Here is a 13,592-nt window from a genome sequence, read left to right as displayed (position 1 = left end):
GGCTATATATAGACAGCAACGCCAATTTAATCTCCGCCCCCACCCCCTCCCCTCCCTATTTCCATAAATCTCAAGATCTGAGTTACAAAGAGACTGGGAACTCTAGCAGAGCGGGGGCCCTTCCTTCCCCCTTCCCCCCAGGCCACCTCTCATAAACGAAGTATTAGTTTAAGTGTAAATTGTTTCCAAACATCCTTAACAGGCACCATAGGGCGATCAGATCCGGTTTTCTTCCACAGCTTCCACAGAGGCCAGAGGAGATGACAAGTAGTGTGTGTGTTTTGGACGGCGGGGGCGGGGGAGGTGGGGGTTGGCGGTCGAGGCTTGCCAAAAGAGAACTACCTTCTTCAGAGACTACTCTTCATGATGCGTTCACCTCGGTCGCACTGGGGAGCCCTCCTCCCCAACCCACCCCTAGACCAAAGCCCCAGCCCCGGCCTCTGGGGAGCCGCATCTGGCGGTGCCACGCACGAGACGATATGCACCCGCCGCTTCCCACCGCGTGGCCCGCCCCCGCCGGCTCTCTGTCCCAGGGTCTCCCCGGGCAGCCGAAAGTGGCAAGTGGCGAACCTTCAATCTGGGGTACTGATTCGCGGTATATGCGATGGTAGTGGGGTAGAGGGCAAGCTTCCCCACCGGGGGACGGGAAGCCGCCCCAGCAGGCACATGCTTCCTGCCCGCCAGTTTCGGCCCGGATGGAAGCCTCCCGCCGCAAGGCGGCCGCGGTTTCCGCCGTCTTCCGGGCTTCCCCTGTCCCACCTAGGTTGCTTCTCACCTGTCCGAGGAGGTAGCGGCGACGCGCGAGGCTGCAGGCTGCGACGATTCCGGCAGCGGCGGTGGCAACCGCGGCAGTGGCGGCGGCAGACAATGGAGGAGTGAAGGACAGACACATTGACATCGACCCACAGAGCCCGTCGCAGCCCCGCCTCCCGCGCCGCCCCGCCTCCCAGCCCGGCCCCGGCCCGGGCTGCGCCACTCCTGGGGAAACAGTGGGGGCTTGTAGAGAGAGCCAGGGACCTCTGCACGCCTTGAGCAGCCACGGACGGATACAGAACTTCTGAAAAGAGAATTTAAATATTGCCTGTGTCTAAATATTGAAGAGAGCGGCAGGAGGGGTGGGGAACGTGGAAGAGGAATCTAGTTCCCCCCTCTTATTTTCTCCATTGGGTTTTTCCTTGTCAGGCTGCTCCAATGGGAGTCTCTCGCTGCCGCCTCCTGTAGCTCCTCCTCCCGGCCTGGCCAATGACGCGCGGGCGGGCGGTGACTGTCGCTGGGCTTGCAGCGACAGACCTCCCGGCTCGCCGGAGCTCGCCAGCTGCTCTCCAGCCCGCGGGAGGGAGGAGAGAATTCGAACGCTTCCGCGGTTGGCTACTCAGCGTCCTGGTCTGGAGTTGCCCCACTGCGGTTGGCATTCCTAACACACACACATAGTTTCTTTTTAATACCTCCAAAGAAAGAATCATCTTCAAGCTGGCGGGAGCAATGGTTCATATAACGAAAGGCGAGTTGACCCAGGAAGAAAAGGAGCTGCTAGAAGTCATCGGGAAAGGTATGGGTGCTGGGCTGCAACGGGGCGCTGCCTGCCTGGTCTGGGGGCGTGGCGGAGCCCTGGGGGCGCCCCTGGCCGGGCTGACCCTCCGCTGAGGTTCTGCGTGGTTGGTGGCCTCGCACCGGGACATAGCGTTTCTCTCGGTGGTCTGGGACCGGTTGCGGGGGCGGAGAGGAGGGGACCGAGAAGCACTGCTGGGACAAGATTGGAGGTTGCAGGGGTTCGTCTCCCAAACCAGCTTTTGGAAAGATACACATTTCCAGGCCCCAGCTCAGATTATAATGAGCGATCTCTGTGTATGGGTCCCATGATGCGCATTCTTCAAAACTCTCAAGGTGATTTTGACCACCGTCAGTCTTGGCGACGGTGGCCTCGGGTTCTTAGAAGGGTGTCTAAAGGGCCGTTTGGACTTCCGGAGGCCGAAAGATCTGGATCCCATAGCTGTCCCCGCCCCCGCCTGGGGGGGGAACTCCTAAGGAGAAGGGTTCTTTATAAGGGCACAGAACTAGGTCTGTAATTTGCTACATTGAGGGTTCTGCGTCCCGGCCTCCCTGGCTTCCTTCCAGAAGCCCCCGGCCTCCGCAGGAACCCGCAGGGAAGCGAAGAGGTTGGCTAGGCGTCCACAGTCCTCGGCGCCCTTAGCACAGCTTGGATCCTCTCCCCGCGCTCTTCTGCGCCTTCCCTTTCACTCTCCCTATGCCTGTCCCACTTCCGCCGCTCCGGGTGCCGGGGAGGGAGATGTAGGCCGCCGGGACGAGCCAGAAGCCATGTTTCTCCTTCAGTCCCCGAGTGGATGTCCCAGAGGAGTTCACTGAATCCCGTTACCTGGCAGGTGCCAAGAGCGTGACTACGTGGCTTCTCCTGCAGTCACCGCTCCGGGATGGGTATGGGTGGGACTGCGGACAGAGTTAAAGTGGTTGTTGGTTTACTGTCGAGAATGAAATAGCCATATCTGTCCTGGAATGGCAGAGAGGCCAGTTGTCCCAGCTTGAAGGCTTCCCGGTTTCCAGTCTTCTTTCTGTGAAGCAGCCAGGCTCAAATCTGGACTCCCAGAGAGTAAGGCAAATTTATTCTTCATACTGACAAGGGAAGTCTAAATGTAAAAAAGAAAAAAAATCGGATTTGAACCCAACAGGTACTGATTAGCTGAGCCCACCTCATCTGATCTCAACAATTTTCAGTCAGTCACAGCTACAGTTATCATGAGCCTTCTTTGCCTAGAACCATGGGACATGGAGTTGGTTGTTTTGTTGTTTGTTCTGCACAGTTCTGGCTGAACTTTTTGGCACTGCCGTCTTTTGTTGTTCCTGTCTCTGGGTAATTTCTCCCTTCCCTCAGTGGCTCTGGGATTCAGTTCAGCAAACATGTGAGCCCCAGCTGTGTGCCAGGTACTGTGCTGGGCAAAAGGAAACAGGATCCACTCAAAATCCACCAGGGATGCACATTCTGCTTTTAAACAGTCCAGAGCTTTCAGTTTTTCAAAGTATAAACAAGTGAGCGGTTTTATAAAGTGCATTTCTGGAAGGGATGGGGGGGATCCTTGGATATTTTCTTAGGTGTACACCAGTTTTTATTTTAAAGATGCTATAAAAGAGAATTAATGTCAACTTTAGTCTGGTTAATGCTGTGATGTTTCTGGGTCTACATTGTACATCAAGGTGCTTTCTTGCAGAGACAGTGTGGTTCACCAATTGCATTGGCTCACGCCATGAGAAACTGAGACGGACTTAGTCTGTGTTACATTCTTGTCAAGTGAAGGTCCTTGGGACATCACTGTACTCTCAAAAATAATGGGAGATATGAGAAAATAACAACTGTAAGTGGCCTTTATTGAATGTTGGTATGAGCCAGGCATAATTCTTAGCACTTTACATGTGTTGATACATTTGATCTTGATGAGCTAGGAATTATTTTTAAGCAACAGCATGATGAGAGACGACATGGGATGGTGCTTCACCATGCAGGTCTGATTTGGAATCCTACTACAGTCATTTGCTGGTGATGTGGCCTTGGGCAAGTTATGGTTTCTGAGCTTCTGGTTCTCCTTGGTACCTACCTTGCAACATTGTTGGGAGGATCAGATGAATTAGTGTCTGTAAAGCATTTAAAGTGCTATTTGTCTTGTGTGTTATTATGGTAAATACAGTGATCTCTAAATTTATAGACACAGAAACTGGGGACCTGAGAAGTTAGATAACTTGTCCAGTGTCACACAGGAAATAAGTCGCAAAGCAGAGATATCATTTAGCCCATAGTCCTAGAAATACACTGGACTTGAAAACTAACTAAACAGGGGTGCCTGGGTGGCTCAGTTGGTTAAGGGTCTGCCTTTGGCTCAGGTCATGATCCCAGGGTCCCGGGATCGAGCCCTGTGAGCCCTTTGAGCCCTGCATCGTCTCCTTCTCCCTCTGCCTGCCACTGTGCCTGCTTGTGAGCTCTCTCTCTGTCAAATAAATAAATAAAATCTTAAAAGAAAACAAAACAAACTAAACAAAAAAATGAAATCAGAACCATAGCAGTCCATACCATATTCACTTCTAGAGGCAATTTAATTTTAGCAACACAGTATCATCTGTCAAGTTAAATTAATTTTAATTCTCAGTGTTACTGATTTTGTAGCTTTGTTTGCATTTAGTTTGTAAAATTTTTTTTTTTTTTTTGGTTTACAGTGGAATGAAGGTCCTAAGCAAAGTTTATGTTTATATTCATAAGAAACTTTTTTTCTTTTAAGTGGGTGGGTAGAGTTCTTAATTTTTCCCCCCTTTTAATACATTTCTCAACTTTGGGAGGTGCTAGATTAGTCAGCACTAGTACTTGGAACTGACAATAAATTTTCAGCCAAGTGTGACCTGTCATTTTGGCCAGTCCAAAATAAACTCAGCAAATTACTGAGTATCTCTCTTCAGCCAGTCATGCCCCTTCAGAAGTTAAGCAGACTGTGAGTGAGATTTGACAATCCAGAGAATACTGCACATTGCTCCTGGACACTTTTAGAGTGATTTCTTCTTCAAGTGAATTCACATGCTAGGTAGTTTACAGATTGTATATTTGTTAGAAATGCCAAAAAGAAGTTCCAGATAAAACTGAGAAGCTCTTTCATATATACCATTCATATCATAGTTAATGAAGGCATCCATTCAATGACATTTAAGAAGAGAAAATTGAAATCACTGAAGTACATCCAGTGGGCTTATATTCATGTAGATTGACCCATTTTTCTAAGTTCTAATATCTTTTTTGTTAAGCACTGAGGAAGTACTATTTCAAAACAAATTAAACTTTCCTTAAGGGTATAAACCAGAAAATCTTCCACTACTTGTTTAGTACCTGAGATCTCCGGGATTGTGGACTTAATGAGAAAGTGATGAATTTACTACTTTTTTTTTTCATTATTTACATAAAAGGAGTTATGAAACAGGCTTGGACAATAAGGTTTATTTTACCAACTACATTGAGGTATAATTAAGGTATGATAAATGGTGCATATTTTAAGTGTATTCTAGACCTTCTGTAATTTTCTACTAATGTCATTAAATTAGGAAAATAAAATTAGAAATGATCACAAGTTTTTCTTCTTTGGGTATTTTGCTCATCTATTTTCCAAAATCTGGAGGCCCAAACAGTTTGCAAAAAAAATTTTCATCTTGGTCCCTGCATTTTAAAAGGCCAGCTGGTATCCATTGGTATATGTGTGCATCCCTCGTCTTTATTTGCTTATTTTAAATTGCTTCCTGACAAGACAGATTTAACTTAGACTCTTGGCCATTGGGCTAAACATTTTATAGAATTGTTGACCTATTCTCTCACATGAGCCAAATGTTTATGATGGTAATCCCCCCCCCCACACACACACACAACATGCAGCATGCTTGGACATGCTCACAGTCCCTCTAGTATTCTCCCTTTCCTGTGTAAACATCTCCTGATCAGATGGAAAATCACATCAGTCATTTCTCACTGGATAACGGATATCAGCCAGAGCATCTTCCTGAAGTGAAATTGGGGTGCCAGAGTCTTTGTGCTATTTTAATTGCTTTCTAAAGATGTAGAAGAAAGTCTCTGATGAGAAGACCAGGTATGGATAATGTTCCATGTAGAACTTGCTTACATGCTTGAGGGCTTTCCCCCATTCATTCAGTAGCCCTTCAGCCAGTGATACTAACTGCCTTCACATGGAGTCCAGGGTCAGAAAAATGCACTATTTACAAGATAGCTGCTGTCATAATCCAGGAACTTGTAGATCATTTACTTGACACATTTCCCCAGCAGAGCTATTTCTCCGTCAATCTAGGACACATTTCTCTGTCTGTTCCCTGTTGGTGTGAGGCAACCAGATGACTTACCTAAGGAGCTGGTGAGGGAGAGGGAAGCATGCTCATCTTTATTCTGCATTCCACATTTAACGGGGAAAGCTGGCAAGCACATTCTTTTTTTTTTTTTTTAATGTTTTTTTATTATATTATGTTAGTCACCATACAGTACATCCCTGGTTTCTGATGTAAAGTTTGATGATTCATTAGTTGCGTATATCTTAAGCTGTAATTTTCAGTTGAAAAAGAGAAAAAGCTCCTAGTTGTGGGATGCTCCTATTCTTTTTTGTCCTTGTGGAGGAGAGGCTTATCTCATCCTTTCTTCCTGAGAAAGTTCAATTTCATTGTTCCTTTCCCCGTCAAACCAGAAATTTTTTGGCAGAACGAGTAGCTGACTATTATTAACGATGATAATAGGAACATTCTTTCTTGCAACTACTTGCTTGTGTCAGTATGCCTTACAAAAGACTGGAAAAACCTGACAGTTGTGGTCCAATTATAGCTTATTTCCAAATTTACAAAGAACTAACCTTCAGGTTTATGTTCAAGGACGTTCAGTGTGACAATCTACTCACCATAAGGCACTTTTCTGTGGAACCAGGCTTCAAAGAAATGTTTATGTAAGCATTTCTAAACCAAGAATTCTATTATAAGTATGTTACCATCAATTCACAGGGCCCAGTGATGACAGAGGATAGAAATACTGACTGTATTTTGAACTCCAATTATTACATTGACTGGAATTTAAGCTTTAGAGGGTGGGTTGGACTAGATGCCCTTTAAGATTTCAGTATTAAAAGTCTTACACTTTGTGGTTATTGTATCACTGCCAAAAGGAAAATATGGCCAATTTAATATACTCTAAGGTCAGTGGAAGTAAAAACAAGATGAAGCTATTTTAGTTTCTATAAATCTGTTCTTCTGGATAATTACTTGATAGAAAAAATACTATGTGTTGATACTCTATTTCTTAACAATCTAACCAGACTGTTTTAGTTTTACATATAACCCTTTAAAATTTGTTTCCATGATGTTAGATTTGTTTTTTCTGTTGTAATGATAAATAACTTTATTTTGCATTTTTTTCTTTCTTTCCTTCCTTCCTTCCTTCCTTCCTTCCTTCCTTTTTTTTTTTTTTTTTTCTTTTTTAAAGGTACTGTCCAAGAAGCTGGAACACTGTTAGCCAGCAAGAATGTCCGTGTCAACTGTTTGGATGAGGTAAAATTTAAAAAGTTGAATAAAGTGCTTTACTTTTTATAAGAATGGATAATATATAAAATGTAATACTAACAATTGTTATCTAGTATTTGTGCTTAAGTTATACTAATCTCTAAACCAAATGTAAGCAGACAGGTTACAAAAGACGAATAAACATGTAAAAACATGTTTAATTTTATTAATCAAATAAGTCCAAATTAAACCAAATCATATCATTTCTTGTAAAGTGTGAGAAACATTGGACTTTTATATACTAATGGATTAGGTGTAAATTGACATCACACACTGGAGAAAATTTTTAGAATATGTGTCATTTTTAAATGTGCATACTTTTGTTACAGCAATTCTGCTTCTAGGGTAAGCTAACCAAACCTAAACTCGACTTCCTAGAGTAATTGCTCTTTAAAATAACTTTCTGCAATGATGGTGGTATCTTTCCTGACCAGTCCACTATCAGCCATTAGCCATGTGTGACGAATGTCTACTTTATTATACAGTATGGCTCTAGTGCTAGGAAGTTAACTCAACATCACTTGCTCATGCAAAAGGGAAAGAGGTTTTATTGACCCTTTACCCAGAAATGAGTACCAAAATTAATGTCAGACAAAGTTTAAAGCAAAAAATAAAAAAAATTTTAAAAAGATGAAAACTCTTTCTCATAGATTAAATTAATAATTAATAACCCACCAAGAATATAGTAGCTTTAAGCCTTTACTTATAAGCTTATAAGCTTTGAGAGTCATAAAGAAAAAGATAGAATTCAAAGGAGAAATTTGTAAGACCACAATAAAACCTTTAAGAAACCACCAGATTAAGTAGCACAAAAAGTAATATAGGAAACAGAAAATTTGGATAACTAATTGACAGTCAATGCTCTGTGTGTAAGATGGAAAAAAATAGTACATTTTCTTTTACATGGAACATTGATAAAAATTAGTCTATGTATTATGCTATTTTATAAAGGAAATTTTAGCTAATTTCAAAGAAGTTCACCTAATGCAGTAGAATACACTGACAATAAACAAAAATAAGATCCAAATAATAAAACAACCTGAAAAATTTATTTTAATTCTGGCTAATTCTTGGGTTAAAGAAGGAATAGAAGTAGAACTTATCTATTGCTTAGAACTGAAAACAACATTTATCAAAAGCTACTATTTATCAAAAGCTGGGTTATATGGCCAAAGTGATAGAGGAAATTTTGCAGCACTTATTATTGTACTTTCAATCTGTGTGGTGTTCTGAGCTTTTAACTCAAAATTAAAAAAAAAAAAGAAAGATTAGGCTATACTCAGTGAAGGAAATGAACCAGTGAACTAAAATAGAAATAAACATTTGATGGGGCACCTGGGTGGCACAGCGGTTGGGCGTCTGCCTTCGGCTCAGGGCGTGATCCCGGCGTTATGGGATCGAGCCCCACATCAGGCTCCTCTGCTGTGAGCCTGCTTCTTCCTCTCCCACTCCCCCTGCTTGTGTTCCCTCTCTCACTGGCTGTCTCTATCTCTGTCAAATAAATAAATAAAATCTTTAAAAAAAAAAAAAGAAATAAACATTTGAAAAAACCATCAGCCACAAGCAACAAAAGAAAAAATTAAAATAAAAATTTGTATGCTTCAAGGTATACCATTCAAAAAGTGAAAAGATAATCTACAGATTGGTTTTACAAATCATATCTGATAAGGGACTTATAACTAGAAGCTATTACAAGCTTCTACAACTCAATAATAAAAAAGACAAATAACCCCATTAAACAATGGGCAAAGGACCTGAATAGATACTGCTCCAAAAAGATATTCACAGGACCAATATACACATGAAAAAATGCTTTATATTAGCTGCTAGGGAACTGCCATGAGGTACCACTTCACACCCCTTGGGATGGCTATAAAAAAAATGAAAATGAAATACAAAGGAAAAAATGCTCAATATTAGCTGCCATCAAAACCGTAGTGAGATACCACTTCATACCCACTGGGAGGGCAATCATAAAAAAGATAATAACAAGTATTGGTGAGGATGTGGAGAAATTGGAGCCCTCATTAACTGTTCGTGGGTGAATGGTGCAGCCACTCCAAAAAACAGGTTGGCAATTCCTCCATTGATTAAACATAGAGTTTCTATATGACCCAGCAATCCTAGGTATATACCTAGGAAAAGTAAAACATATATCAACACAAAAGCTTGCTCATGAATGTTTATAGCAGCATTATTCTTAATAGCCAAAGTTGGAAACCACCCAAATATCCATTAGCTGATGAGTAGATAAACAAAATGTAGTATATCCATGCAGTGGAATATTCATTCATAAAAAGGAGTGAAATCCTGGCAAGTGCTATAACATGGATGAACCTTGAAAACATTTGCCAAGTGAAAGAAGCCAGTCACAAAAGACTAAATACATGATTTCATTTATAGGAGATGTCCAGTATAGGCAAATCTATAGGAACAGAAAGTAGATTAGTAGTGGCCGGGGCTGGATTAGAGAGTAGGGAATCAGGGAGGATGTAGGAATGACTGATAATGGGTATATGGTTTCTTTCAGGGGTAACAAAAATATTCTGAAATTGATTGTGGTGATACTTATATAACTTCTGCAAATATACTGAAAACTGTATTAAATGGGTGAATTGTATGGTATGTGAATTATATATCTTGATCAAGCTGTTCATAAACGAAAGAAAAAACAAAATTATCAAGACTAAAATATTAGACACAGTTTGGAAAGTCTAAGCAAGAAAATAATGAAATAAACACTAGGAAACTAAGAGGGAGCATGACTACAGTTATAAAGAAAATTTTCGTTAAGTTCTTGTTTAAGCCAATACATATGAAAACCTATATAATAGTAACTTCATAGAAAAATAAAAATGAATATACTCATCTCATATAGAAGTAGAAAAACTAGAATAATTAAGGAAAACCTGTGTAAATGTATTTAAATGCCAGCCACTCTCTAAGGCCTGCAAACCTGAGTAAGCTTTAGAAAACCTTCAAGGACTTCTCATTTTACACAAATTAATACTGTTCATAAAAGACAGGCAGTTACCCAACTCGTTTGATAAGACTAGCATAACACTGATGCCAAAATAGGAAAAAGCTGAAGAAAACCTTAGGCGCAATTCAGTTTATAACTCAGATGCAAAAACACTAAGTAAGGTACTAGCAAATTGATCCAGTAGTGTATCAAAAGAACAGTTAGACATAATAACCCAGTAAGGTTTCTCCAAAAATGATAGGATGGTTCAGTTTTAGAAAATCTTTTAATATAACCCATTATATTACAGAATAAAAGAGAAACAAGTATGACCATCTCAACAGATGATAAGATTTAACATCCATTGATGGTAAAAGCTCTTAATGGATTAGGATAGAATAGGGTGGGGGTTTTTTAGTTTTTGTTTTTTTGGTAACTTGATAAAAGATGAACAGTAGCATCCTACTTAATGTGAAAACATTAGACACACTCTCATATTTAATGTTAAAACCTTAGAAGAATGAGGGTCAAGACAAGGAGATTCCTAGAGATGCTGTGAGTAAACTGGAAACAGATTTGGCTTCCTTGATATTCCTTGAAGGCGATACTTCTCTCCCCAAGAGTTTCCCACTTGCATTCTCTTTACCTGGAGCAATAAGTTATTAAAATCCTTTGTGTCTTCACTCCCTTCAGGAAAGGTTATGTTCAAATGCCACCTGCCTGGAGGGACATTTCTTAACTGTCCTTTTTCAAATAATAATCTCCTTTTGCTCTCTGGCATTGTGTTTCCTTCTTACTCGATGTTCTTTTCCTAGAGCACTTGTATTACCGCCTGCCTTGTCACCTCAACTAAAATTTAACTGTCAGGGACCTAGCCTAGAGGGGCATGGAATTAGTTCATTGCTATCCACAGCACATAAACCTGTGTTGGACATATATTAGGCACTCAAATATTTGTTGAATGAATGAACGCCGTAGGTAATGATACAGAATTGTAACATAATAGGCTAATATTGGTAAATTCTTTGATTTAGGAATTATGGAAGAGGAGCTTCAATTCTTTTTAGGGTCATTAATATCTAAAGAATTCTAGCTGCTTGTTTTTCATGCAGTTCAGTTATGCAGACTTTTTCCAAAGCTGCCTTTGGAAAACGACCACGAAGTGAGGATTTTTACTCTTGGCATTTTAGTGAATCTAAGATGCCAGACATTTTAAGACTCATCCAGATTTCAAAGATATTAAAAAATGAAGGGAGTGGAGATTGGTGTTGATTTGTAAGATTCTAATATTTGTAAAGTACAAGTCAATTTCAGAGATGTTAAAATATGAAAATAAAGTGCTTTTTATAGCATATAATACTGTGATAACATTTTATGAAACCTTATTTCTGCTTTCCTAATTTGAGTAGGGATGGACATTGGGTATTTTGTTTTTCTAACTGATATTAACTTGTTCCATTTGTATAACTAGAACATGACATTTTCAATTTAGTTTATTTTGAACGTGGGAATATTCTCTTCTATGTCTAGTAGATTGATAGTATTTTAAATTATTCAGTTCCTTTTCTTGACACTTATATTGGAATATATAAAAATACTAGAAAGACTAAAAAATTTGTAGGATGGTAGCTTTATATCTGTTTGGAACGTTAGAATTTATTAATGTTACTTCCTTTTTTTCTTTGCCTATTGAAATGTTTTCCACAAATAACAGGCAGTACTATAACTAAGATAATACATAGTGATCATTGCATTCAAAATTTGTAATTTTTTTTGTTCTTATAATCCAAAATTGAAAGACAGTATATGTGATATCCACTTACATGGAAAGCTTCTATATATTTCATAATATATACATAATATTTCATAGTATATACACAATATTTCATAATATATACAAATATCAAATCATTATGTTGTATACCTGAAATTAATACAACGTTGTATGTCATTTATACCCCAGTAAAAAAAAGAAAAGAAAAACTCAGTATAAATTATCACTTAACACATGTTTGGCTTCTCTTACCCAGGATCAACAACCCCAGCACTGAAATTTGATATGGGAAAAACATACTTTGTGTTGTAGACATGACAAAGATAACATGTTCAGAGATTGCACAGCAAATGATATGATTGGGTTTGCTCATTGCGTCTTTCATTGCTCTGAAAAACCAATTCCTGTGAAGACTGCTGGTAAATAAGAAAGAGCAAAGAGAAAGAAAATTAAAGAAAAAGGGGGGGGGGACAGGATCAGGAAGCAGGGAGGCAGACAGGTAAATGGACAGAAGTGATCAACACAGAGGACAGTTAAAACACAAGCAGACATTAAACAGGTGAGGATACTTTGCAATGTAACCTCCAAAAATTTTGCACAACTCCTTCATTCTTAAGCATCTTTTCACATTGTGTTGAAAGCTCCTTTAGATTTTTTTTTTTTTTAATCTAGGGCAGTATTATAGTGTCAGGCTTATTTACTCAGAGCTAGATATAACCTTTCCTTGTAGGGATTGCTGTGTGATTGGCTGCGCACCTGCCTGTCCTGTGTCTTTCCTTGCCCCTACGCCCAGCCTACATGCTAGCTTCTTACATCCAGGTTAGAGCATCCTTTGGGGGCCACCACCCTAGTCATGTCTGAATATATTTTTGCCTCATTCAAAAAGTAATAACTATATAGTTCATTCCCACTTCCCCAAAACTGCCTCTGTGTAGTGAGATCTGATTACTCACATGCACCTGAGCCACTCCCAACCTTGAAATACCTCATCCTTGTAGATACTGCCAACAAAGAGAGCCTTAACATTATAATCTTATCAATGTTTTATTATTCTCAAGAAACATTGACTACTCCTACCAAGATGTCTCCTGGAGAGCCACTTCGAAGGTCCCAGCCTTCCTATAATTCTCACGTCAGTAACCCTTCAGCAATACTGATGGCTTGGGGGTCCTGAGTGGCTCAGTTGGTTAAGCGTCTGCCTTAAGCTCAGGTCATGATTCCAGGGTCCTGGGATGGAGCCCGACATCGGGCTCCCTGCTCCGAAGAGAGCCTGCTTCTCCCTCTGCTTCCGCTGCTCCACCTGCTGTGCTCTCTCTTCCTCTCTGACAAATAAAATAAATAAAATCTTTTTTTAAAAAAGAATATTGATGGCTTATGTTCATAATAATAGAATGGAATCATAAAGAACAATTCACAGTATGTTAGTATTCAGAGGTTTACTACAGTAAGAGATTCTATGTTTCAGATAAATTTTTATCAAAAACAGCTTTGAAATGCCAGCATTTATATAGTTTATCCTGGTTTACTTTGAAATTTCACTTACAGAGAGCAGCTTGTTCATTTATCTACCAAATAGTATCAGATACCCAGAACAAGTAAGGTTGGACGTTTCACTGGATATGCCCAAAGCACATGGAGACTAAACAATGTAGTGTAAATACTACCAACCATTTCTCGATATTTATACAATCATGTATATGATCAAATCATATATATAATCAAAATATACATGTGGTTTGGGGTTAATTATTTTGAAAATGATACCAT

At 40.1% G+C, this 13,592-nt stretch overlaps 1 protein-coding gene across 3 annotated transcripts in view; it reads left to right on the top strand.

Annotated features, from left to right (window-relative positions):
* Window positions 1-1,269: 1,269 nt before the first annotated feature.
* Window positions 1,270-13,592, top strand: part of ANKMY2 (ankyrin repeat and MYND domain containing 2) — a 37,408-nt gene continuing 25,085 nt past the window's right edge. The window contains exons 1-2 of one of the 3 annotated variants that reach the window (XM_034668663.1): window positions 1,270-1,549; window positions 7,013-7,077. In XM_034668663.1, coding sequence (XP_034524554.1) covers window positions 1,483-1,549; window positions 7,013-7,077 — 132 coding nt within the window. In that variant the 5' untranslated portion in view covers window positions 1,270-1,482. Of the gene's footprint in view, window positions 1,550-2,078; window positions 2,606-7,012; window positions 7,078-13,592 lie in introns of those variants that run through there. The other 2 variants (XM_002917400.4, XM_011222598.3) reach the window with 2 other exon arrangements.

The sequence above is a fragment of the Ailuropoda melanoleuca genome, chromosome 1 (genome assembly GCF_002007445.2).
Source record: "Ailuropoda melanoleuca isolate Jingjing chromosome 1, ASM200744v2, whole genome shotgun sequence".
Classification (NCBI taxonomy): domain Eukaryota; kingdom Metazoa; phylum Chordata; class Mammalia; order Carnivora; family Ursidae; genus Ailuropoda; species Ailuropoda melanoleuca.
Note: the sequence above shows the minus strand (reverse complement) of the source record. Positions and strands in the feature narration are given on the sequence as shown.